Source organism: Parus major, chromosome Z (genome assembly GCF_001522545.3).
Source record: "Parus major isolate Abel chromosome Z, Parus_major1.1, whole genome shotgun sequence".
NCBI classification, from domain to species: domain Eukaryota; kingdom Metazoa; phylum Chordata; class Aves; order Passeriformes; family Paridae; genus Parus; species Parus major.
Window position 1 is genome coordinate 71,121,556 of NC_031799.1, and position 25,028 is coordinate 71,146,583.

The window sequence follows — 25,028 nt, forward strand, 5'->3', positions numbered from 1 at the left end:
TTCAGAATTAAAACAGTTCAAAACATACATGAAAAAAGAGCTTATAAATATTTGTTTTGCTTCTTTGCTTTTCTAATTAAAGGATACTTTAGCCAAAGCATAGATATAATAAAAATGACAGAATAAAGCTATCAAGTTACATAAGAATTACTAGACATTTTGCCTCAAATGATGGCAACACTTCAAAGGCTTTTTAAATGCTACCAAAGATCTTTTCCTTGAAAGAGCAAATGAACTTTTGGACTCTAGCTCCCACCACCTGTGACACTTCCAAGGAGCTGAATAAAAGATTTTAGAAATGCTGGCTGTATTTCATGCATAGAATAACTGCACAAAATAATCCTGCTGCTATGGTGTTTACCTCTGATACAACAGAGCTTTTGAAAACAGTCTGTACTGGTACAAGTGTGATGCTGATAAAGAATAAATAATAAGCTAGGTATTAAATGTTGTCTGAAGGACACCAAGCAGTATCATATCTATCTGTTCTTTAAACATTGCTTTTGAGCATGCTGAAGTTTGCAATCATAAAATTCCCAGGTTTTGTCTACGGTCAGTTTGGTAAGCTGTTTTTATCTTTTAATGCTTTTATCTACACAGTTGTGAAAGAGATCAAGAAGACTGAGCTTCCTTTCCAAAACACCTAAATCTCCACTGAATGGTTTTAAGCATATTGTTGTCCAGGGACACCAGACAGTCTTATGTTAAACCCTTTATCAAGAAAAGCCTTGGATTTGGTTGCTTGAGATTCTGGGGTGTTTTAGTACTTAAACAGACAGGATGAAAATGTAAGTTTCAACCAGTCTTTGACTCAAGCTGGGGACACTGACTATTGCTGTAACCATTTTTTTTCAGAAAACCACTACTCAAGAGAGGCTGGGATACTATTTCTAACTTTGCTCATAAACTACAAATCACAAGTGAGTTTTTAATACTAAACTTGGAAAACACCTCTGCCAAGTCTGACAGTTTTCAAGTGGTTTTTTTCCTGTAAGGGAAATAACTCTGAAGGGAGGAAAATCACAGGTAATGACTTTTAAAATATCTTGCTCTAGGTAACATGCTCTTAAAAAACAGCCTGAGTGGACAGTATTTTGTTAACTAGTCATGCTCTGCCAGAATAAGGATGGTGACATCCTTAAGGTATGGAAACTAAGAACAAGCATGCACAACTCTCAACTAATGCTTTGTAACTGGCCTCACTGTGATGAAAGAGCAAAGAAACCGTAAAACCTAGAACAGATGTAACAGTCTGAATCTTTGGTACTTCAGACAAGAGTTATCCCTCACTTAGAAATTGCTACTCAGAAAGCCAGTGTCTTCCACAGAACACCTGGAGAAAATGACAGATTCCTGATTATTTATTAGTTAAAAATACTTTACCAAGCTAACAAAACAGATTCAGGTGCTCAGGTTATTCAGGAGTTAGATGGGAAGCTTGGCTATTCAGCATTGCTCCCAGGGGGGAAAAAATACCCAGTCAGGTAGCAACATAGGAAAGAAAACACGGCACAAAGACATGTTCAAGACACCTCAGTCTGCCTAACACTTTCTTTAAAGAATAAATCTTCTTTAAAGAACTCACTCAAAAAACAAATACTATCAGGGAACAATGACAGTCATAGCTGTTGACAGCACTTCAGAAATTTCAGCAGTCATATTAGGTATTTTACTTCTTGGTTATAAAACAGCAATGAATTCCAAATTCTATTAGCAAATTTGCCATCATTCCCTCTCCTCCAGTGTCTTTACAGTCATAACTTAAAAAAAACCTACTAAGCCATTAAATGGCATCCAGAAGTTACCTAGAACAGCAGAAGATAAATTGCCCAGATTAAACACAGTCAGTTCTTAAAACTTGGGATTCCTTGGAATAAAACATGAACAGCTGATCATTGTTTGTGAGTAATCATTGGTTACTCACCTCAATCAAAGGAAATCCTTGGCAGGTTTGTAGCCAAGAGACCAAAACTTAAATGCTTTGACTGAATTACCTTGTCTACAATTATATATTTAAAATATAGTAGCAAATGCCTTTGGCATCCACTTCCAGAGATTTTAAATGAGATTGCATCAAACACTGAACATTAATGTTATCTTAAGCTGAAATTAAAGAGTGTTGTACTGTGATTGCAGCAGAGCAATTTTAAACAGAAGAAATTTATAGTTGCAATTAACATGTCAACTCAAGGATTAGCTATATGTCTTTGCCATCAGCTTGTATTTCTGTCTTGCACACTGCTTTTAATACAAAAACATTAAACTATGTTTTTTATGTGAGTGCATATATGTATCATATACATAATGATTTAAAAAGCCATTTTTACTTTAATTCTTTTAAAGGGACAATCATCCACTCATCCTCCCTATTCTTACATGCAATATGATGTATTAACTAAGCACGACTTAATCAGGAAACTTAGTCAGGCAATTGATTTCAGCTTAGGAGTAAATCCTTTCTTTCAAGGTGGTATACTTAAAAAGGATAAATAGGAGATTTGTTTATGAAGATTAGCACTACTTTAATGTCTTACATGAACACAAGTTTTCTTGACAAATCTCTAGGCTTACTACATGAAGGCTACATTTGTCTGAAGCAGTTTTGACATGTGATAAAGCATTAAAGTTTTATTGACATCTACAGGTATGCAAGACCAGTATCCTATCAGAAACAAAAATATTTGCTTTTTTTTCCCCAAGTGAAAACATTAATTAAAGAATGAGAACACATTCCAAAATAAAGAAAACATCCCCTCATCTTTAAATCTTGATTCATACATCCCTCCATAAGCACAGAATGGTATAAAAAAATGGGCAAGCTGACCATGAAATTTAGAAACAAATGAGAAAAGGCCTCTGTTCAGTAGCTTTGCAATGTGGAAGACCCACAACGCTTATGGTCTGCACTCCCAGAAATGTTGTAGCTAAAATAAGGCCTTCCTCTCAAGGAGTAAGTCATCATGGTCTTCTACTGTAAAAACAAAACATAACAAACCCCCAAAAAACCAATCATCCCCCAAAAAAGCCCAGACTTCCAGTCTCTGCAGTTCTGGTTAACAGAAAGTTGCAGGAGGCATGACTTCCTGCACAAGTGTAGGGGCAACCAAACCCTTCACTCTACGAAAAAGAAATGCATGTATTCTGCTTCACACCTCAAGAATGCACCTTCATTTCTGCATTGCTGCATCATGACCCTGTCCAGAACCACCACTGCACCCGGAAGGATCTACTGAAGTAATTATTCCTTACTGTGCATTGAATGCAGTATTCCTTTGGGTATCCACTGTCCTGGAAGGAGAAACCACACTTCACAGGGAAGTGGATCCAGGCTCTGAACACAGGTAGTTTTCTCATGAAACACACAAGCCTGAAACTCTCCAGAATGAAACAGATGCAGCACTTGATTGCATAAGAGCTGAAGTAAATCCAATTAGCAAGCCTCCTGTAGAGAAGCTTGGCATACTCAAGTGCAATCCAAGAAATACAATGTTCTGCTATTAAGTACAAAAGAGAATCCATTTCAGTCTTGTCAATATTGTTTTGGACACATCAGATTTCCAGCTCATCACAGCTCAAGCCCAGCAGCCCATCCCCAAGCAGCTACTTGCTCATTCCTCCACGAGTGTGACTGGGGAGAGAATTGAAGGGTAAAAATTCACAGGTTGAGGTGAAGACAGTTCAACAGGGAAAGCAAAAGCCACACACATAAGCAGACCAAAACAAAGAATTAATGCCCTGTTTCCCATGGTTGGGCAGGGGTGTTCAGCCACCTCCAGGACAGCAGGGTCCCATCACATAATAATGACTTGGGAAGACAAATACTATCACTCCCAATGCTCCTTACTCCTTTTCTCCTCCCATTTTTTATACTGAGACTGATGGCACAGGGCCTGGAATATCCCTTGGGTCAGTTTGGGTCATCTGTCCTGGTTGTGTCCCCTCCCACACTCCCATGCACCCCCAGCCTCCTCACCACAGGAGGAGCAGGAAAGGTCTTGGCTCTTGACAAGTCCTGCTCAGCAAGAACAAAAATGTTTCTAAATTACCAACCCTGTGTCCAGCACAGATACAAAACAGAACCCCACACCAGCTACTGGGAAGGAAATTAATTCTCCCCCAGCCAAAACCAGCACACAAATCATCTGTTCTCCACTCCAAAATGAAGGTTAATTTGAGGCATTCTTGCTCTTAACGGCTTTTGGTTTTCATCTACTTCTGCAAAATATGGTGTAGTTTCTATTCAGGAAGTAGGAGACAGGAGCAAATGACCCTATCTATGAAGCAACAGTAAAACCCTAATAAAACATCGCCTTTTGATGAGAAGTCTAGCACCAATGTAATAAGTTCCTGAAAAATTACATTTTACCTGCTGGCTTACAACAGACTAGAAAGCCCATTGAAGTAATCCTGAAAAATCATTTAAGTGCCACCTGAATTTTTAATGTCATGGTCTGATGTGGTGAATGCAGCTACAGCACAGCCCCTGAGCCAGCACTGAGCAGGGGTGGTATGCTCAGACAGAAAAGCACTCACTTGCACTGGCACAGCACCACATTTCAGCCAAAGTTGCCAAACTGCTTACAGTTCAACAGCAGTGTTACTCACAATAGTCTTAGGATTTTCTGCCACGTAGACTGACAGACCAAGTTGAAACATTAATCTAGCATCGCAGTTCCTCCACAGCTGAAACAGCTATTTTCTTTGAATTTAGAAAAACCCAAACAACTGAATCATCTGAAGTAGGAGCAGTGGATTCAAAGAAGGGAAGTTAACTAACAAAATGAAGATGCAGAAGATAAGCCTTCTTATTAAAATGGAACTTTAATTTTTCAGAATTTCTTTACTCTTTTTATCACCTTATCCTTAAATCAATCAAGTTTACAAGGTACAGATAATACATCCAAAGTTATTTTTATGCATAAATAAATTTGTTTGTCAGGTATAATCAGTATGCTGAAGTGCAGAACGTTTGTGCACTTAAAACTGCAAAAACTGAATAGCTCTCAAAACTCTGAAAGGCAAATAATTTGAAGTCAACTATTTAAAAAAATTCTTAGTAGCAACCAATGACCATAGTGTGACTGCTATTACCTGTACCAAGAAGTGGGGAAAATGGGTTTGTGGGTGCTCATGAATGAGTATTACATGAGACTTAAGGAAAAAAAATCTGAAGAATTCAGCAGAAGGTGTAGTACTCTGGTTTAAATTACTCCAAGATACTGATCTTGCCAAGCTCCTCCCCTGCAAGAATGTTCTTCAAGAATGAAAATCATCTGAGGTCTAATCAAGTGCAGTACCAAAAGGGAAAAAAGTTAATCTGAAGATTAATTCTGCAGCACCTTCCTCTTTAACCAGCTCTGGAACAGTCCACTGGGAGTGTGACAATATTTTTTGGTACTGTTAATAAAGGGAAAAAAAGGAAGTGTTAATTTCATCTTGGTATCACTGCTGAAGTCCTACTTTGTACTATACACAGTATTTGTACAGTAGCACACGTATATAAAATTTTTAAGTAAATGAATATATGTGTATTAGGAGTGCACACTCAAACATTTTTATTAATGCCTGGTGTGCAGTAAAAAGACTGTGGATATCTCTTAAGTATTGGAACAAGGAACTGAATCACCACATGCAGTTCAAGTTTGCAGCTGAGGGGGTGTTTGCTTTCTGTAAACCAGATCAGATCTGTATCAGATCCAACTAAGATCTGTGACAGCAAAAAGTTCACCCCTTTCAGCAGCAGTCCACACTTGTGCTGTGAGCTATATAAGCTGTTAAAGGTTCAGTTATTTCCAGCTTCCCTGGGACATTAAAAAAAAAAAAAAGTAGTAAGAAGGATGTTTATTAACATTCCATAGCTGTTCTGGCTAAAGAGTTACCAAAGACGCAAGAGATACAAGCATCAAGCAACATAAAAATACAAATTATACCAAATCTTTACAAAATACAAACCCTTGAACACTAATATAATTTACTACAGCAAACACAGCAGTACACTCATTTTTTCCCTGATAAAAATGGTTGTGCTTAAGTGGGGTATCAGGATAAGCAAGGTGAGTATTCTCAACACAGGCCAAAAAAGCATAAAAATCATCCCCCTGCATGATCCAAGTAAAGCCTCACAGAGTACACGTGCATTAAGGTCACTGCTGTTTAAAAGTGATGAAAGAACAGTGACCAATTATAGGCTTCTGGGACACACAACAGCACTGAGAGCAAGACTAAGAGAGCTTCTCTTGTTTTATTTTGGTACAGTGAACTTCAGAAAGAAGATTCAAATTCTGCACGCATATATGAAGGACAGCAAGAAGGAAACATAATTTAAATTAAAAGTAACAGGAACTCAAGAAATAAAGAGACCTACAAACTGTAAACAAGATTCAGCAAGGTAGTGCAATAAAAACTATCTGCAAGAGGGTCTCAATCTTCCATGAGAGTGAAATGAAGGAGCTTTTAAAGAGTCACCTTATGTAACAGGGTCAGCTAACTTGATACCCTACAATCATCTTTTAGCCTTTAATGTATCTTTAGCTGAGTTCTGCCTTCCTTATAGGCTAAGCAAACATAAACCACAAACTGAAAGAAAATAAAAACAAGTATTAGAGGTGCAGCAGTTGTATAACATTCTCAAGACAGAATACATTTTCATTAGAAAGCAGTGCCATACACAGACCTTTTCACTGTGCTTATGTTAAACATTTGAAGTCATCAGGTCAGAGGAAAAACTGCAGTGCTTGAGAAAATACTTTACAAAGCCAGAAAGATAACTGAAAACAATTACAGTCATCCAACTTGAGTAAAAACAAACAAAAAAAAAGTCTCAATTTGTGTATCAGGACTACCAGCAATTGCCTTTTTTCTTACACCTGTCTCTAAATGCAGATGACAGGTGCACAGATTTTTGTGTGGGAGGAAGCAAAGCACACTTGTGTTTTTAAATACTTTGGGATTTCTTTTTGTTTTGATTTATAATTTGATCGGGGGAAGGGGGGGGGTGTGGAGGTGGTGTAAGGATCTTCCTCTGAGATCAGTGCCTTACCCTGTCAGGGCTCCCGGTGAGTATTTAACAGACAGCAGAGCAGAGCTGCCAGCAGAGGGCTTGGTTCACACCACATCCACTCACCACAGCTGCGAGGGACTGCACAAAGATCAAATCACAAACGCTCTATACAGCGAGATCTAGTCCTAAGGAAAAAAACATAAGCTCCCCAATTAACTCAAAGCTGTACAGAAAAATCCTAAATTATTTCAGTGGACCACAGTGTACAGGTCTCAATACTCTAAGGGTATACACTTGTCAGAACAATAAGGTCCGTGATATTATGACAGGGTATTGATAAACTCAGGAGCACAAAGGCATGTGCAGTATTTCTACAGGCTGTATCTTTATGTACAGCTGTAACTGACCCACGAAAAGCTGAAAGACAGTAAAAAAAGTTAAGAAAAGCAGGAATGCTTTCAATCTTCCCATTGTCTGAAGAAGATCCCCCTCAAGAAGTAAGGGGACACCACTGCAACAAAAACCTGCATGTCATTCTTCCTTCTCCCCCCATTTTTTGCTAATAAACATCCTCTCACCTCAACATCTCTGGAGACCAGAGCTCCTGCAACACATTCTTTTTATCTACAAGATAGCAACTGCAACAGCATCACCAAATTCTCCCTCTCATCTCTCTAATGCAGATATCAATACATGTGGGTAAGGAACAGACTGATCACCTTAGTTATCTGTAGCCAATGACATAATAAGACAAGACCCCTCACCTGGAGTTTAATATGATCAACCAAGACCAGTGTTATGTAGTTCAGCCACCTCAGGGTACCGCAGCATCATTCAGCTGTGTTTCCACAGGCAGTTTCAAAAACAATCCCTTTCTTGTGAGAAAAGCTGCTGCTGGAATGGCCACACAAACACCTATCCCACCAGGACTGCAGGACAAACCCTTGTGAAATGGGACCTCTCCAGTATATGTGTGTGTGTGTGTGTCTTCCCCAAACACTTGTCTTCCAACACTGCTTTTCTGTGAGAACAGTATCAGTAGAAGTGTTAGACAGATGAAGCTTCTAAACAAAGCTAAAGGGAAAAAAAAAAATAAAAATCTGTTCTATAATTGGTACTGGCATCAACAATGCTCCAACATTGCCTCACATTTATCTACCTATTAAAAGCAAACAGAATAGCATGGACTCTAACTGCTGGATAAAATAGCTTCATTCAAAGCAGTGAACCATACTGCTGGTACACAGTTTGGATCATTCTGTACACAAAGTTCATGCCACTCTTGATGCACTGAGTCAAGAGCAGAGACACAACAATAGGTATTCACACAGTGCAAACTTTATGTAAGGGTACTAGGATGTTTGTACCAAGTGCCTTACACGGACATGCTGTACCTGATAAACTGGTACAAAATCCACAGCTAAAGAGTAAGGTTAATTCTTCACATTACCAAAAGTCAGTAAGATACTTTTCCAAATGCAGTATTATTCAACAGTAGAGACTGGCTAGTCAGCAGGAAGTGAAGTCACTTTGGGAATAGAGACAATAAGCCCCCTGGAAACAGTAAAAAAAAGTGTAATAGCTTTGGGAACATCTTCCTTGTAAAAGTACAGCACCATCTTGATTCAAAACTTATCAGGGCTCTGTGTCCACAGACCAAGTACATAATGTGGGAGATGAGATGTATTTCATACTCCTGAGATTGTCAGGAATGTAGGTATCCAATGCTATTAGCATGCACAACACATCCTTATTAAAAGTTTTTGTGTTCACAGCTTTATCTTGGAAAGTGTTTTGCTAAGTTGGAAGCAAAAATAATGGCTTCCCTTCTTCATATAAACTTAAGTAGCTGCTAACACTTTAATTGCTTTGGATGTTAAACATCCTGTGACAAAATAAGATACTCCCCCATTGAACTTCAACTTAAAAATTCTGAAGTTTATAACATGACGTTTTAAAAAGCTAATATTTAGCAATCAAATGCAACCAAAATTCCATATTCCATCCCCAATATTTATTTTATGGGAGGAGGGGGCCACGCAGACAGGACATGACTTTAAAACAACTTTCACATGTACATCTATCCACAGTGCAGAACAAATAATGACATTAAAGGAATTAATAATTTGACTTAACTGATGCTCACTATGAAACTTGTTTAATAATGACCCTGTAATTAGATTGTCTACCACTCCTCTATGCTACAGACTACATAGAAAATTCCTCATCATGAACTTCTTCCTAATAAAGAAATTACAATTTTAGAAATTACAGTTCCAGAATATATTATATTGTGAAATATCTTAATGGTGTCAAAGAGCTTTTCAGAGTGCTGCAACATTAACACACTGAAAAACCTATCTGCCAACCTTATAAATTCAAGAAATGTTCTGCTTACAAAGCTGAGTATCCAACACCTGGTCATCCCATCATGGACAAGGAGTCAGAAATTTGGGGGAGCAGGAGGACAGAAAACCAATGTGGTTTCACATATATGTGTGTTCTATAGTTTACCCAAATCCAAACACATGGCAGTAATTGCCAATTTCGATTTCATACTAACTGAGAATCAGACCACAGATCATCATTTAGCTCCATCAAAAGGGGATCTGTAAGGCAGGAGTAACTTGCAGTTAGTGTTAGTAATTAAAATTTGACACCTCAGATGTCATAAACAAGTATCTTTATAATACACCTACCAGTTATATTGGAACAATTCCACAGTCAGTGTCAAAAAATACACCTGAACAATCACCACGACCCCCCACCCCGCCCCAAAAAACCCCAAATGCCACATATCAGTGCTGATGCACTAAGCAGCCTAGTAATGGTGGGAAACAGGTAAATCTGTTAAGAACACACATGTCTTCATGGAACTACACCTAGGAGTGCAAGGTGGGATGAAAAAAAAAGTTCTGAAAACAAAATATTCTTCACTTCCTCGGAATGTGGCCCATGCATTTCATTTCCCTAAACTCAGCAGAAAGACCCCACTTAAAACACAGGCTTCTGAGAACAGCCATACACCAATTTTCAAACTTTGAGAAAACAGCACTGCAAAAGCTTCATCTTTATCTAGCGTTAGTTTAGTGATGATAGTTTAAAAAGAAAAAAAAAAAAAAAGTCTGGGAAATTAATTCTGCATTCAGCTAAAACCCGTCGTCTAGCCAAGACAGCGGGCAATGCAAAGAAGGCTCTCACTGTCAACTCGTCTCAAGTAACACACAGACTCGTAGTCCAAAATAGAAAAAAGCTTGAGACGCACAGCTCCGAAATTTTTCAAGCCTTGACCGCGGCGCAGGGGCCACCGAGAAGCCCTGGGAAGGCTCGTTCAGGATCGGTGTCTGTGCAGATCCAGCAGCATCCGATCCTGATCTCATCGGATCCAGCGGGCTCTGCCTCTGCGCCGCACAGACAAAACCTCCGGCTGCTACCAAAGCTAGCCCATCCTTATTTATTTACTCTTTTTTATTTATTTTTTTTCAGCGTCTCTTCCAAATGTTTTCACTCCCCTTCCCAGCCTAGTTCCCATGGCGAGCCTCAAAATTAATACCCTATCTGCTGGAGGAGATTTGGAAGTGGAAAACCTGTAAGAGATCCCCGCTCAGTGCCGGGGAGAACAGACCTACAGATCTAAATCACCTCTCGCACTGGGGGACCATCTCCCAAAAACACGTGTGTGTGTCGGGGGGGGAGGATGGATACCACTGCGTCACGAAAAGACAAAAAAAAAAATAACATAACTGAGACGCAAGCTATGCACCCGCGCTATTTGCGCCTCCTCGAGGCTCGGCGAGCTTTCGACTATTTTTTTTTTTATTTTTTTTTTTAGCTTTTCTGCCGACACGCTCCGAGGAGCCGCTGCACCCCCGGAGCCGGGGGAGCCCGGGGGCCGCCTCTCACCTTGTCCAGCTCATCGTGCAGCTCGGCCAGGCTGGGCCGGAGCAGCTTCTCGCCCAGGTCGGCGGCCGTGTGCCGGTAGTGGTCGATGCGGGGCACGGCGTCCATGGTGTTGTGGCCGAAGGTGCGCAGGTAGTAGGTGTTGGTATGGGTGTCATAGTAGTAGTGGTGGTGCCCGCCCGAGTGCAGGCTGCCCTCACTCATCACCGTATCGCCGCCGTTCTGGACGCCGCTCACATTGCCGCCCTCCGAGCTGCCTCCCCCGGGCTCGCCGGGGCTCTCGGCGCCGGCCGACGGGTCCACGAAGTTCACCCGAAACCTGCCCTTTGCTTCCTCGACTCCCTTATCCGCCACGCCGACGTCCCCGCTCGACTTGCGGGGCCCCTCGGCCACCAGGTCCACCTGGAACCGGCTCTGGCTCGGCGTGGGACCGAGCGGCTTGCCCAGCGCATCCTTGGAGCCCTCATCCCCCGCGGACCCCGCCGCTAGCTCCTTGCCCTCCATGCCTTCCCCTCGCTCTGCGGCCGCCACTGCTCCGAACACCCCTCCCGGCCGGCGGCTCCGCTGCTTTAAGCGGCCGAGCAGCGCCCCGGGGCTGCCGCAGACACAGCGCCGCGCCCCGCCCCCGCCGCAGCGCCAGGTGACGGTGCCTCCGGTCCCTCCGGTCCCTCCGCCCGATCCCGCTCTGCCCAGGCAGGAGCGCGGTCGCGTCCCCGGCTGGCGCGGCAGGAGGGATGCGAGGGGGGAAAAACCGGCGGCGCCGCGGAGGCTCCGCCCGCTCCCGGTTGCGGCGGAGGGGGGCGGCGGGAGCGCGTCCCGGCCGGGGCCGGAAAACTTTGCTGGCGGCCGCGGCGGGGGTGGTGATGGTGTTGGTGCTGGTGGTGCTCATCCCGGTGCTGGTGAGCTCCGCCGGTACCGACGGCCGGTACGAGATGCTGGGCACCTGCCGGATGGTCTGCGAGCCCTACGGCCCCGCCGCCCCCCCACAACCGGCCGAACGCGGCCCCCTCCCGCCGCCCTCCACCCTGGTGCAAGGTCCTCAAGGCAAACCGGGGAGACCGGGGAAACCGGGACCGCCTGGACCGCCCGGAGAACCGGGACCGCCGGGGCCGGTGGGGGCGCGGGGTGAAGCAGGAAGACCGGGACCCCCGGGATTACCGGGACCGGGCGCTACGGGCGCAGTGAGCGCGGCCACCTACAGCACGGTGCCGCGGGTCGCCTTCTACGCCGGCCTCAAGAACCCCCACGAGGGCTACGAGGTCCTCAAGTTCGACGACGTGGTCACCAACCTGGGCAACAGCTACGACGCCGCCTCGGGCAAGTTCACCTGCGCCATCCCCGGCACCTACTTCTTCACCTACCACGTCCTCATGCGCGGCGGCGACGGCACCAGCATGTGGGCCGACCTCTGCAAGAACGGGCAGGTAAGGGCTGCCCGTCCCGGCTCCCCCTGCGGGAGCAGGAGCTCTGCTGTCCCCAAGCACGGGAGAAGGGCTACGGGCGCTTCCACGGGGTGCCCCGTCCTTTCCTGGCCCCAGTGATGCACCTCCAGGTTGCCACAACCTCTTTGTGCTGATGATGGACTGCGGGTGCTTCCTCAGGGGCCATGTCCTTTTCCCAGCCCCAGAGATGCATTCCCAGGGTGTCACATCCTTCTCCCAGTGGCAGTGATGGGCTCTGAGTCCATCCCCAGGGTGTCACATCCTTCTCCCAGTGGCANGGGCCGCGCCGCGATCCCGCCCGGCACAGCCCCGCCGGCCGCCGCCACGTCTCGCGAGAGGAGCGCGGGGGCGCTCGGAACCGCGCGGTACCTCACAGAGCCTGGACCCCTCGGGAGCCCCCGAGACCCCTCAGGCGCCTCCCGGTCCTTCACACACCCCCGGACCTCCCACAGACACCCCCTGATCCTCTCAGACACCGCCGGAGCCCTCACGTACCCCGGACCTCCCATACACACCCCCAGATCCCTTCAGTTCACCCCCAAATCCTTTCAGTTCACCCCCAATCCCTCATACCGCCAGACTCCTCATACATATCCCCGGATCTCTTCAGACACCTCCTGATTCTTCACACGCACATATCCCCGGACCTCTCACACGCCTCCTGGGACCCTCATAAACGCTCCCAGTTTCCCTCGCACACACACACAGAGCTCTTGAATGTTTTGGTACCTCACACGTCCACTCGGACCCCTCACACTTCCCTAGTCCCCTCACATCCTTCCTGTTCTTCACACACAGCCCCAGAGGTCTCACACACCGCACCCCTCAGATTCCCTAACAAACCCCCCGTTCTTCACACAACCCACGAACCCCCTCACACCCCCCAGTTCCTCAGCCATCCCACAGAATCACAAGACTGGGTCAGGCTGGAAGGGACCACACTGGGTCATCTGGTCCGATCTCCCTGCTCAGGCAGGGTCATTCCAAAGCACATGGCACCGGAGTGTGTCCAGACGGCTCTGGAATTTCTCCAGAGACAAACTCCACACCCTCCCTGGACAATCTGTTCCTATGCTCGGTCACTATGCAGGGAAGAAGTTCTTCATGCTCAGGTGGAATGTTCCTTTTCATCGGTTCCTGCCATTTCTCTCGCCCTGGTGATTGACAATCACCAAACTGAGCCAAACTCCATCTTCCTGGCACTCCCATCTCCATATTTATAAACAAGGATGGGGCTCTTTCTCAGCTGCCTCTTCTCGAGGTTGAACAGGCCCAGCTCCCTCACCAGTCCACATGAGAGATGCTCCAGTGCCCCCATCATCCTCACTGCCCTTGGATCTGCTCGCACATTCCCTGCTTCCTCACACATTCCCTGCACACCTCACACCCCTGGCTCCTTTACATTCCCCTCCCCGGATCCCCCTTTTTTACCTTCCAGCCTCTGGATCTCTGCCAAGTGCACTGTAAAAACCACTTGCATAATAGATCTAATGTCAGTAATGCCTCTCTCTGTCTCCTCTGCTGCAGCTTTTTGTCCCTGTTCTCTTAAAGTTTATTCTTTCTCCAGAAGCATACATGGTTCTTTAATTTGAAAAGTGAAGTCGTTCTGCCTCCTCACTCTTACTGGAACAAGTGCCTGCATAATCCATTAAAGCATACAAAGTTGGCTCTGAGGTTGTGAAAAGAAACCTCAGATGGAAGGAAAATACTTCAGCCTCCATAGTCAGAACTTAAACAGGGACTCACCAGTGATTTTTCCTTGTGTATTTTTGTTGTCTTTATACTTTAAGGTAGAAGCTCACGGAATATCAGGAGAGGTGGGCTGTGTCTCCATTTTTTATGGTGCTAAAATTCATCAAGCACACATTCACTTCAGTCAGGCCTCCTGAGCAATGCCACCTCTTTATTTCAGTGACATTTTAGTTGGTACTGCTGGGTTCCAAATAATTTTTTTTTTTTCCCCTGATGTGCAGTTTTGTATATTTTCCCCCTCTGCCTAGCAAACTCTGAGTGCCAACATCCATCTTCTTGCTCACCACATCTCTACTGTTTTATTTCAATTAACAACAAACCTGGTGACGTCATCCAACAGAAAATGACTGGAACTATAAAACAAAGCTTACTTTTCCATAACAATTAGAGGAAGAAGTATTTCAATTCTAGGGATGTGTACATGCCTAAAAAAACTGAGGATTCCTCAGTAGATTAAAAAGGTGGGTACACTGATCCTTCCTTGTTTAAACACTGTTCTACAAAAACAGTAGAAATCATATACTTCAAAATCATTGGAGACATTCTTTGATAGATGCACAAATTAAAAAAGAAAAAAAGATAAAATATTTGAAACATTTGGCCAATTTTCACAGTGTAAAGCAAATAAAATCTGTGTTGAAACTGGAAAATAAAAGATTAGGCCATGGTGAAGTTTTTACTTTTGTCTAGGTACAAGGACTTGAAAAACAGTGGATGATAAAGGGATCGAGTCAAAATAAAAGATTTTTGTTCAGAACTGAAAGTAAACAGCACCTAAACAACAGATGATATGCAAAGAAAATCCACTGTACCTTTTTCATAAGCAGACATAAACAGTTCTTGATCAACATCTGCATAGAATGTCATATGATAAAGTGTTTGGAAACAGTTTAGACTTGGAAGCGGCAACTTCTGTCAGTTCCCTGTATAAATTAGTGAAAACAGAGGAGGGAAGCAGCTTGTGAAATCTCATGAATGTCATACACTTGATAATGGTGGGATCATATTGCAATATTTAGATATTTTAGAGGACACTCTTCATGGATGAGTGGATGTGTGTTGGCTACGTCTGCAAGGCCCATGGCACTGCCTGGCGTCAGTTCTTAACATTCTGTGATTCTGAGGTTGTATAAATGTGAGATAACACTAAACTCTGGCTTGGAAGAAAACAAAAAGTTGAGGATGATGCTACAGCCCTCAAGAAAGAGAAGAGAATGGAGGACACAAGGAAAAGATGGATGAGGAAGATGCAAACCTCAGATTTAAAAGGATCAAAAAGATAAGGAATTACCACTGTATGGAGACCTGGCAACAACAGCAAGAGGAAAATGAACCAAGTCTTCATCAGGGTTCTGAGACTTCATGTAACCCATGAGAAGGGTGAGAGATTCTGTAACTGTAAGGGAGAATAAAGGGCACACAGATTCCTATTAACTGCCTATTAAAATGTGATCGATAATAAGAAATACACTTTGAGGGGGAAAAAGAAAAGATTATTCACTTTAAGCTCATAATTAAATGGTTTCTGACATACCACTGCTTAAAACAGCACTGCACTAGAGTTTGGGCATAATTAGTAAAGAAAACAGCATAACACATTAAATAAAAGCAAGCAATAAATTACTCCGATTCTGGCCAAGATTGTTTACCACAGAACATTAGTAACTGGGTTTTTTTTCTTTAGAAATGGAGGAGGGAGGAGCTGTGGAGGATTTCAGTTTCCTTTGACAAGCTGTCTCCTTTTTCTGCTTTGAACTTGCCATTTGCTAGCTTCACCAGATACTTCATGTGGTTCATAATAATAATGATAATAGTGATAATTAATGTGAAACACTGGAAAATGCATTATGCCATTATGAATGTTCTGGTCATTTAGACTAGAACTCACTCCTCTATGCCTCTTTGCCAAGCAGAAGAGCTGTAATTTTAAGTCTTTCTCTTACAAAGTGCAAGCAGATTACAACAACTCATTTTGCCTACCTGACAGGGCCTTTTCTTCTCTGAGGGCTCTTTATATCATCATCATCATCATCCACTGGCCTTAGGCTCTTGATGGGCTTCATGTTCCAAATCTATGTGCTAATTTTTATTTATTTTTCCCCTGTTTGTTTTTCTGTATTGGGGCATTCATCTCATTCTCATGATCTGTTTTGATTTGGTTTTAATACATTTTTTGACACCTCAGTTTTGCAAGGGAAAGGTTTTCTCTAGTAACTTGCCTTATTCCTGCTGTTTGTGCCAATTTCCTCTCAAACTTTCTCAAGATGTTCTTGATTGGTGATACAAACTTGTCATCTCCCCATAATTATTTTTTTCAGCAATTGGCACCTGTAAGAATCTGAGTCCTTTTAGTCTCCTCACGAGCTTTGTCTTTGATCAGTTTCCTCATTTTGTTGGTTTTTTATGGTTGGTGATTTTGGGTTTTTTTGGGGGGTTGGTTTGATTGTTTGTTTGTTTGGTGAGCATAGGTGGATTTGGGGATTTTGTGTGCTTTTCGGTCCCTGTGGAGTAAGCTGTGGTCACTGTTTCAATGCAGTTCTTCAGTGCTAAAATTTTAGAGCAGGTTCTGTTCAGGTGCTACTTGAACCATAATGAGGGATATTTGCCCTCTTGGATTGTCATCTACCAAGTTGCTCCTTTGTGCAATCATCATTAAGATTTAAAAATGTTGTTTGTGAATCTTGTCCCCCATTTCCCCAGCTCACACACAGCCTGATTCTTTGTTCTGCTTTTTTCTTTCTTCACTTCCTTTATATTATTTCTTTCCTTCTATTTTTCCTTCCTGCTCCTTAGAAAATAGAGGCAGAGTTAACATTTGTATTCTCCTACTGTGCTGTTTATTGTGTCCTTTATAATTATTACAGGTGTTCATCCAAATCAGTGTTTAAGTAATACCTTCTTCTCCAAGAAATCTGGATGAAGTCTTAACAAATACGGTATTGTCATGTGGTAACTTACCTGTATTTGTATTACACTAATCCTAGCTTACAAGAAAAAAGGGTAATTGCAGCAACACTTTTGAAAGGCTGCCAGATAAATCCTATGATTAAGACACTTAGAAATGAAATCCGTTTGCTGGCAGCCGGATGTGGTGCTGGAAAATCTCTTCCAGGGGGCCTTTCTTGTTCTGATCATGCCTTAGATGTGTCCCTGTGTGTCTTCAGTATTTCACTGTCCTTGTTTTTGTGGACCTGGTGATAGTGAGACCACCGCCATAATTATGATACTCCTAAAATTTTAGTGTTTCTAGCATTCTCTGAAGACTGACATGCAAGATAGCTTCTTCAAAGGGCCCCAGCTTTAATAGTCTGTCACCAGTGCATTTGCTTAGGAGTGAGGTGCAGGGTACATCTCACGTCCATCCAGAAATGGAAGTTTTTGCAAGGTGCTGTGTGGTTTTGGTAGCTGGAGGAAAGATATTCAGCACCTGCTCCATGCCCTGAGTGTGTGTTGCCTTGTCTAGTTTTAGGGTACTGGTCTATCTTTAAAGTTCTGGTTGTCTTGGTACCTTAGAAACTGCCTTTCATCCTGTGCCCGTAACAGTCCGGTTGAGATCAGCAAAGCCCTACAGGCTCTAGAAACCACTGCCAAGGTGTGCATGTGACATGGTGAGATTAAATGCAAAGACAGACCTTATAATTACGAACTTCAATTATCACATATCTTTCAGAGCACTTACTGTCTGACTCACTCCTCTTTTTGCCCAGCATTTGAAAATTGCAGTGTGTACGTACATGCGTTAGGAAGAAGAAATTATTCAAAGGGAGATGGAATTCATTATTTTAAAGTGCTGTGGCTATAGGCAAATACATCAAGAATAATTTTGATACTATAGATGAACTTACTGCAACAATTCTGGAAATAAGACAACAAACACCTTTTGTGCAATGTATTCTCCAAACAAAATTATACTCTTTGTGATTTTATATTTTGTTATGTTTCTTTTGCTGTTAAGTTTTAGTAATTTTTGTGTCTCAGTCTCTAAGGAATTTTATCATAGAAGAAGCTCTAGGCTATCACTGAAGTGCTGCTGAAATGTAAAGTGGGCAGCCTGAACACTCAGTAACTTCACTTCAGACTACAGAGGACTGATTTTGATTCCAAACCAAGCAGCTGAGCTGCTCAGGACAGAGCTCATACAGTCTATTTCAGCAGAGCTCCTCCTGTTTCATTTCTCTGTGAGCTAGGAACCTTTTCCAATAATTTCTTTCTGACACCTCTGTGTGAACAGTCCATTTTGCATATTTCAGTTCCTTTATCAGTTCATCTCTTTGCTCTCTAGAACTACAGGCAGGAAGTTGTCACAGACATAAAATTTCTGGAGATTGTAGCCTATAGTCATGAGGTAGCCAAGGGATAAGGAACTGTGTTACCCTTCAGGGGTATAGCTGAAATATTTCTGTTATTTTTCCTTTTCAAAGTTTTTCATTGTAGTAGCTGGGGTTTTTTTCTTGATTGGAAGTTGGTTGGGTTTGGGATTTTTTTTTTTTTTTGGTTGGTTACTTAATTATGTTTCTGGAAGATAAAATAGCTTCTACATCTTTGTATTCCATTCAGTATCTTCTGAAATTCATGTCCTTTGGAGCAAATACCCATTTTGTAAAGAAGCCAAAGGAGGCAGGTTGGCCAGCAGCCCACCAGTGTCCACAGATATCTATATTTCCAGAAGCTCAAGCCAGCCAACCACATTCTACTCATACAATTAATTTTCAGTCCTTTTAATTTTTCTTGTACTATGACAGTCAGTCCATTAGTATTTTTTTTTTTTTATGTTCTATAAACACTCATTATCAAAACTGAGTGGAAGTTACCAATAATTTATGCTACAGTCATCCTTTTATTTTTGGGGTTTTTTTCACTTTGCCTTTTTAACTCAGTGTTTAGAAAACTCCTGTTTTTTGTCTTGCCTTATAACAGCTTAAGACTGAGTAGTTCAGGGTGGAAAGTCCAATTATTTGAATGGAAATCCTGATAGCTCATCTGATATGATGAACAAGATGTGTCCCATATACCATCAGCATTGTGTTGTTAATTCAGTTGTTAGAGATTTTTTTCATGGTAATATATGAGTTTGTAGAGTTTACACACTAAGGAAGTTAAGGGAAAGGAGGATTTCACTGCTATCATATGTCATCAATGTAGTCTCTTACTCCTTAACTTTAATTCATATTCAAATCTTTGGGGAAGTATGGTATATGGTTGGTATATGATATGGTAAATATTTGGCATTAGAGGATGGGACCCTTGGAGACCAGGCAGGGAAGATGAACCTTTACCACATCCCTGAGGATATCTGCATATCCCTGAGGATATGATACAGGGCACTTTGTGCCCCAGCATGCTCCAAGCCTTTGGAGTGCAGGCACTGGGAGCAAATCAAGGAAACTCGTTCACCAGCAGTTTTAATATCTATTTTCTCCTTTCGTCTCCAGAACAGGAAATTAGTGTGGTGGCATAAAGGAGCTAAGGTGTGAGAAGACAGAGTGGTAAAAGAACATATTCTGACTTGAACCATTTCACAGATGGGAAAACTGAGGCATAGTAAGATGACAGCCCAAATCGAATCTACTGTGTGAGAGTGGAGGTGGATTATTTTGAACACACAATACCCTCTCAGTTTTCATTTCCACATTTTTGTTCCACCCACAGATTCATTGGGGAAATTGCTAATACTGAAGGCAGTCAAATCCATTCTAATCTTATAAGTAGTGGAAGCTGAAAAAGCAGTTTTGTAGCAATGCACTTGTTTTCCCCTTGCTTTCAGGCTAAGAAATACAGATTGCATTACAGATACTAGTTGTAGGTCTTTTGTGTAACTTTTATAGATATGTTGGCAGGATAAATTGCTGCATATTGTATTCCTGAACAATGCTAAGTATTTTGGTCAAGAGTTCTTTTTTCTTGGGGTATTTTTGTATGTGCTATTGAAGTCTTTAAATGCTCAGATAGTGACTCACCTGCATCCTTTCAAAGAGTTTATCACTAATCTCTGAAAATCATTACACCAAGGTTTTATTTAAGAAAAAAAAAAAACCCCACAACGTAGCCCCATGTCTTTGTATAGGGCTAGAATCCAAACATTTTTCTTCTTATCATGGAAAAATGTTTTTGAACTCTTTCCCTAGGATAAGTTCAGGGTGACCTGAATGAATGGTCCCTGCGAGTGCTAAGGAAATTCAATGTTTATGAAAATTCGTTGAAAAAGATAGCATGTAGCTAACATGTCTGTGACACTTCCAAGTAAACATGATTGTTTTGAAGGGGAAAAAAAAAATAAAAAGAAAACTCCAGCACAGTGCAAAAAGGTGAAAAAGGGATGAGACCTGTGAGGGTGGTGAGACCCTGGCACAGGTTTCCCAGAGAAGCTGTGGCTGCCCCATCCCTTTAAGGCCAGGCTGGACAGAGCTTGGAACAATCTGGAGAACTTGGAACACCTTGGAGAGCAGAAGGTGTCCCTGTCCATGGCAGGGTGTTGGAATGAGATGATCCTAAAGGTTCCTTTCCACTGATGCCACTCTATGATTCCATTATTTTATGATTCTGTGAAATTGTTATAATATTATTCAGTCAGCCACTCATCTCCATTTGAAATCATACAGTTTGATTAGTCTGCACTTAAAAAAAAAAAAAAGCAAAATAGACAAAAATTTCTAGTTTTCTAGAAAATAAAAATAAAAGTGCTTAGAAGTAGAAAAATCAGAGACTGAAAAGGGCTGTGGATCTTACAGAGGGTCAAATAGGTAGGAGCTTAGTACATCTGCAAAATGCTGTAAGGCACTGGAAGGGGGAATATAGGGACCTACAGTCAATCTTTCAATTACAGCTATTAGATTATAGATTATAATTGAAAATAGAACTACCAATTAAGTTAAGAAATTATGACATGCAGCATAATAAGCTTGCTGATGCAGATGCCATAGACTTAGGTAGGCGGGAAGAAAGGACTAGCCATTTAAATGACCAATAAAACATTTTCAGTTTTCAGGCAGAGGAAAATATTAAAGCTCTAAATCTTTTTCTGTCATGTGAACTCTTAGCAAGGATTAGACAGAATTCCTCCTCAAAATCAGTGTATAAATTGCTATCTGAATTTCCTCATGCTTGCATCTGGCACTGTTCCCTTTAGGGACTGGATTTCCAGATGATGTTTGCATTAACTTACCTCAAGTGGTGCTTCTGCTCCTAGGAAACCACCCCTATTCAGAGGCATCTGGTGGAGAAAGTGGACGTCAGGTACCTTTGTAACTGCAGAAAACTGAGTTGGCAGCACAAAATCTGATGCAAATTCTGGTAGAAATGTTCAAAAGAGAATCTTCTTTTATCATTTGCTTTTCCCTTGATGAAAGGTACCCAAAGCACCATTGAAGGAGACACTTGACTTGCGGCTGCTTTGATCGATTAACTGGTTCATATTTTCAAAACATCCTGTAGGCAGCTCATTCAGACCAAGAGGGAGAACTTGTGCTGTAACTATAGCTCATTCCCGTCCCACATGTCATATTGCAAAATCTGTTTTATCCAGTTTCAGAAATAACTCCTTCAACTGTATCAAAAAACATATGGCAAACATCACCCCCACACTTCGCATTCTATTGTCATCACCCATTTATGTCAAAGGGAATTAATATCCTAGGCACTCCTTAATCTTCAGGATGGACTGGAATAAAATGCAGTGGAAATACTGTCCTGCAGCTGTCTCTGCACATCCTCTACTTTTGAAAATCCTCTAATTTTGAAATCTGGTTATCCTTTTCATCTAGAACATCAAAATGCAAAAATAACTTATTTTGTCTTTTGGCAGTGCTCCTTCTCATATCTTTACTCTGTCAGCAAGCAGCAGTTTTTCCTCCTATGCCTTTATGGTATGATCTCTTCAAAGAATATTTTTATTCTGTTTCATAATGGAAATGGTTCCATTCCATTGTGCTTCTATTTGCCCTGTAAAGACAAACCTTGTTCCTTGTGTGACCAGCTACCTTCCACACCAAAGATACACCTTAGAAAAGGATTTGCCCCCGTTCTGCCACTGTTTTGTCTCATTTATTTGTGAAATTTTGAATCCCTATATGCTTGCTTCTCCTAAAGCTATTGCTAGTATTCTGTTTTATATTCCTTGTCTTGTTCTGTTCTGTCTTTTCTCTTGGCCTTTTTCAGCAGCAGATCTTGAGCTTTAGCAGGTTGAAAGGAATCTGATCCTAGATTAAAGTTTTCAGTACTCCAGGCCACTGAATTTTAAATGACCTATACTGTACTGAAACAAATACTCAATTGAATAGCTGTTTAATATACATAGCTAGACACCCAACTTAGCAAATTATGTCAGCCTGTGTTTGTCTCCTGTGCTATTCAGCAAGGCAATGAAGAATGAATTTAGCATTAAACTTGATGAGGCCCACTAAGATCAAGCAGTTTGTTTGAGAGACATGCCAAACAGAGGTGGATTGCTGAAAGAAATCCCTCATTTTGCAGTCTGGAGCATAGGGGAAAAAAAAACAAGAGGTAAAAAACATAGACACTAACAAGGAGATTGGAGTTCCAGATTGAAACACTTCCCCTCTCATCAGACATATTTAAATATTGTCACTGAAGTTGTAATTTGGTTGCTTTTTTTTTCTTTTTTTCTTTTTTTTTTTTTTTTTAAGGAAGTGTATTTAATAAAAATTGGAAATAGAACTGAGTAATGACATTTACACTGAATTTCTCTGGATTTAGTTTTCTAGCAGCTGAGCCTGGTTGAGAGGCACAGACAGCAATCTCCACAAATCCACAAACCCAAAGATTCTCTTATGGTTCATATTGTGTTTTTCCATTTGACCTACAACTCCTGCTCCTTGGGTGAGCATACACTGTCATCCATCCATAGCATTGTAACATGTTCTTGTATTAAATAAAAGGAAGAATTCTTCATACTGTTTGGGGAAAACTTATGCAGGAAGTAACACACACCATATTTAATAGGAAACTAAGTATGCACTTCAGAAATGTAATATTAGACAGAAAAATGTGGGTATTTTTTTCTAAGTTCCTACTTATATTAAAATATGGATGGCACCTTTACTTTGCTAAGCTGACAATTATGTCTATTTAGGTAGAATATTGACATATTTGTTTTCATGTTCCAACAGCAGAACAGGTGCTCTTTTAAAAGGTAAAATAGGTAAATGCTGAAACTGGCATTTTGGAAGGCTTGCAGCTCCACTCATTCCTTAATTCTCTGTCAACAGATTGATGAAATGTTGACATCTCAAGCATTTGGCAGTAGATACAAATAAATTGCCTTGTCAGTTTGCAAAATATTACTATTTTATCTTCATGCTAGAGTGTAGATATTATTAAATATAATTAAAGACACCAGAAAGGCCTTCCCTAATAAGATGACCTGAAAACTTATACTTAACAGAGCTCTGTGAAAACTGAAACTTTGGCTTCATAATCTAATAATTTTTCATGTGTTTGCATCATCTCTTCAGTCAGATTTCTGATATTTCATTAACTTATTCTTTCCATTAAAAAACTACAATATAGCAATTTGTTCTTAAAGAGAGGGAATTATTTTTCTCAAAGAAACCAGCGTGACTTTATAGCATGATGTAATGTAATCATTTTACCATGTAGGAAATGAAATTTGAAAATAAATTTACATTTAAACTATTTTGTTAGCTATGAACACTTCACATTACGTAGTCCTCACAGTTCTGGAAGAGAATTACTCTTGTGATAAATAGTATTTCAGTGGATGAATGACTATTCCTTTAAGATAACTGACTCATAAATACAAATATGATTCCCTGAGAGTCCACAGTAAAAATTTTGTTTTCTGTTTATCCAGTATGTACAGGAAGGAGAGGTCAGGGCTAAAGGCAGAAAGTTTAGAAATCCAGGACAAAAAGTTATAATACATAGTATGTTTTAAATTTGTGCAGCTGTTGCTGTCCCTACTTCTGTACTATCCAGATGTAGCAAAATTCTTGTTTTTAATCTGGCTAATGTCAGATTGAACACTAAACATTTCACACACATAGTTGAAGTCATTCTTGAGTTCTTCACCTCCATTCTGACTTGGACATGGGTCAAATTTAAGACTTATTTTTTCCAGATATTTTTGCAGATATCAGGGATAAACACAGTACTAAGAAAAAACTTAGGTTCTGCTGGATAATTTTTCCATTGTTCTGCAGTGAGATTGTCTTTAACTTACGTTGTGCTGCTTTTTAAAATCTAATTGATAAAAATTGAGTAAATTAAATTAACTGCTTTGCTAATGAACTCTTATTATTAGAGAAAACCCAAACCAACCCTCAGATAAAAATACATTATCAATCTGTTTGCTGTTTGCTTTAGTCCTGACCTGTCTGTGAAATATTGTAACCACTATTCAAATTCTTTTCATGTTTGGTAATACCTGATAGCCCTTTACCTTGTTCTGAGTCTGGTTAGTGGGTCTGTAAGTTGATATCCTTCTGCCAGTTGTATTTTCCTAACATTTATTTTCTAAATGTGAAGTGGCTTTTCTTCAAAATAGCGAATTTTCAGAAAAAGCCCTAAAGGTTCATCACCACTATGGTCACAGCTGAAATGCATCCCAGTAATTCACAGGAACTGTGAATACATTAGGAAGATAAAACATCACCACTCTTGCACTAAAACTTTATTTTGTTGGAAATGAAAACTCAAAACCCCATTTATTTGTTTATTTATTTGTTTATTTATTTATTTATTTATTTATTTAATATTATACAGGAAAGCAGGGGTTCTTTAGTTAAATATAAATTAATGATGACAGTCTGATTTAGGTAGTATAATATTAAAAAAATATACATATGTATGCATATATATTTACCAAAAATATTATAAGCTAATAATTTGGTCTAATTTGGTCTCAATAATTTTTTATCTTCTTAATTTTGCAAAAGACATCCTGTACTTCATTTTTT

General features: G+C 41.1%; 2 protein-coding genes across 3 annotated transcripts in view; one reads left to right on the plus strand and one right to left on the minus strand.

The window, feature by feature from the left end:
- SLC12A2 (solute carrier family 12 member 2) overlaps positions 1–11,683 on the minus strand; it is a 54,269-nt gene extending 42,586 nt beyond the window's left edge. Inside the window, exon 1 of one of the 2 annotated variants that reach the window (XM_015653543.3) lies at positions 10,904–11,683. In XM_015653543.3, coding sequence (XP_015509029.1) covers positions 10,904–11,404 — 501 coding nt within the window. In that variant the 5' untranslated portion in view covers positions 11,405–11,683. The remainder of the gene's footprint in view (positions 1–10,903) is intronic. The other variant, XM_015653541.3, reaches the window with a different exon arrangement.
- On the plus strand, positions 11,570–12,613 carry LOC107216404 (C1q-related factor-like). The gene has a single exon (XM_015653544.3). The coding sequence runs from the start codon at positions 11,635–11,637 to the stop codon at positions 12,439–12,441; it is 807 nt and encodes a 268-aa protein (XP_015509030.1). The 5' UTR covers positions 11,570–11,634; the 3' UTR covers positions 12,442–12,613.
- The last annotated feature ends 12,415 nt before the right edge of the window (positions 12,614–25,028 follow it).

Bases quoted from the DNA above. Each gene is read 5' to 3' on its own strand.
- LOC107216404 (XM_015653544.3), top strand. From the start codon at position 11,635: ATGCGAGGGGGGAAAAACCGGCGGCGCCGCGGAGGCTCCGCCCGCTCC.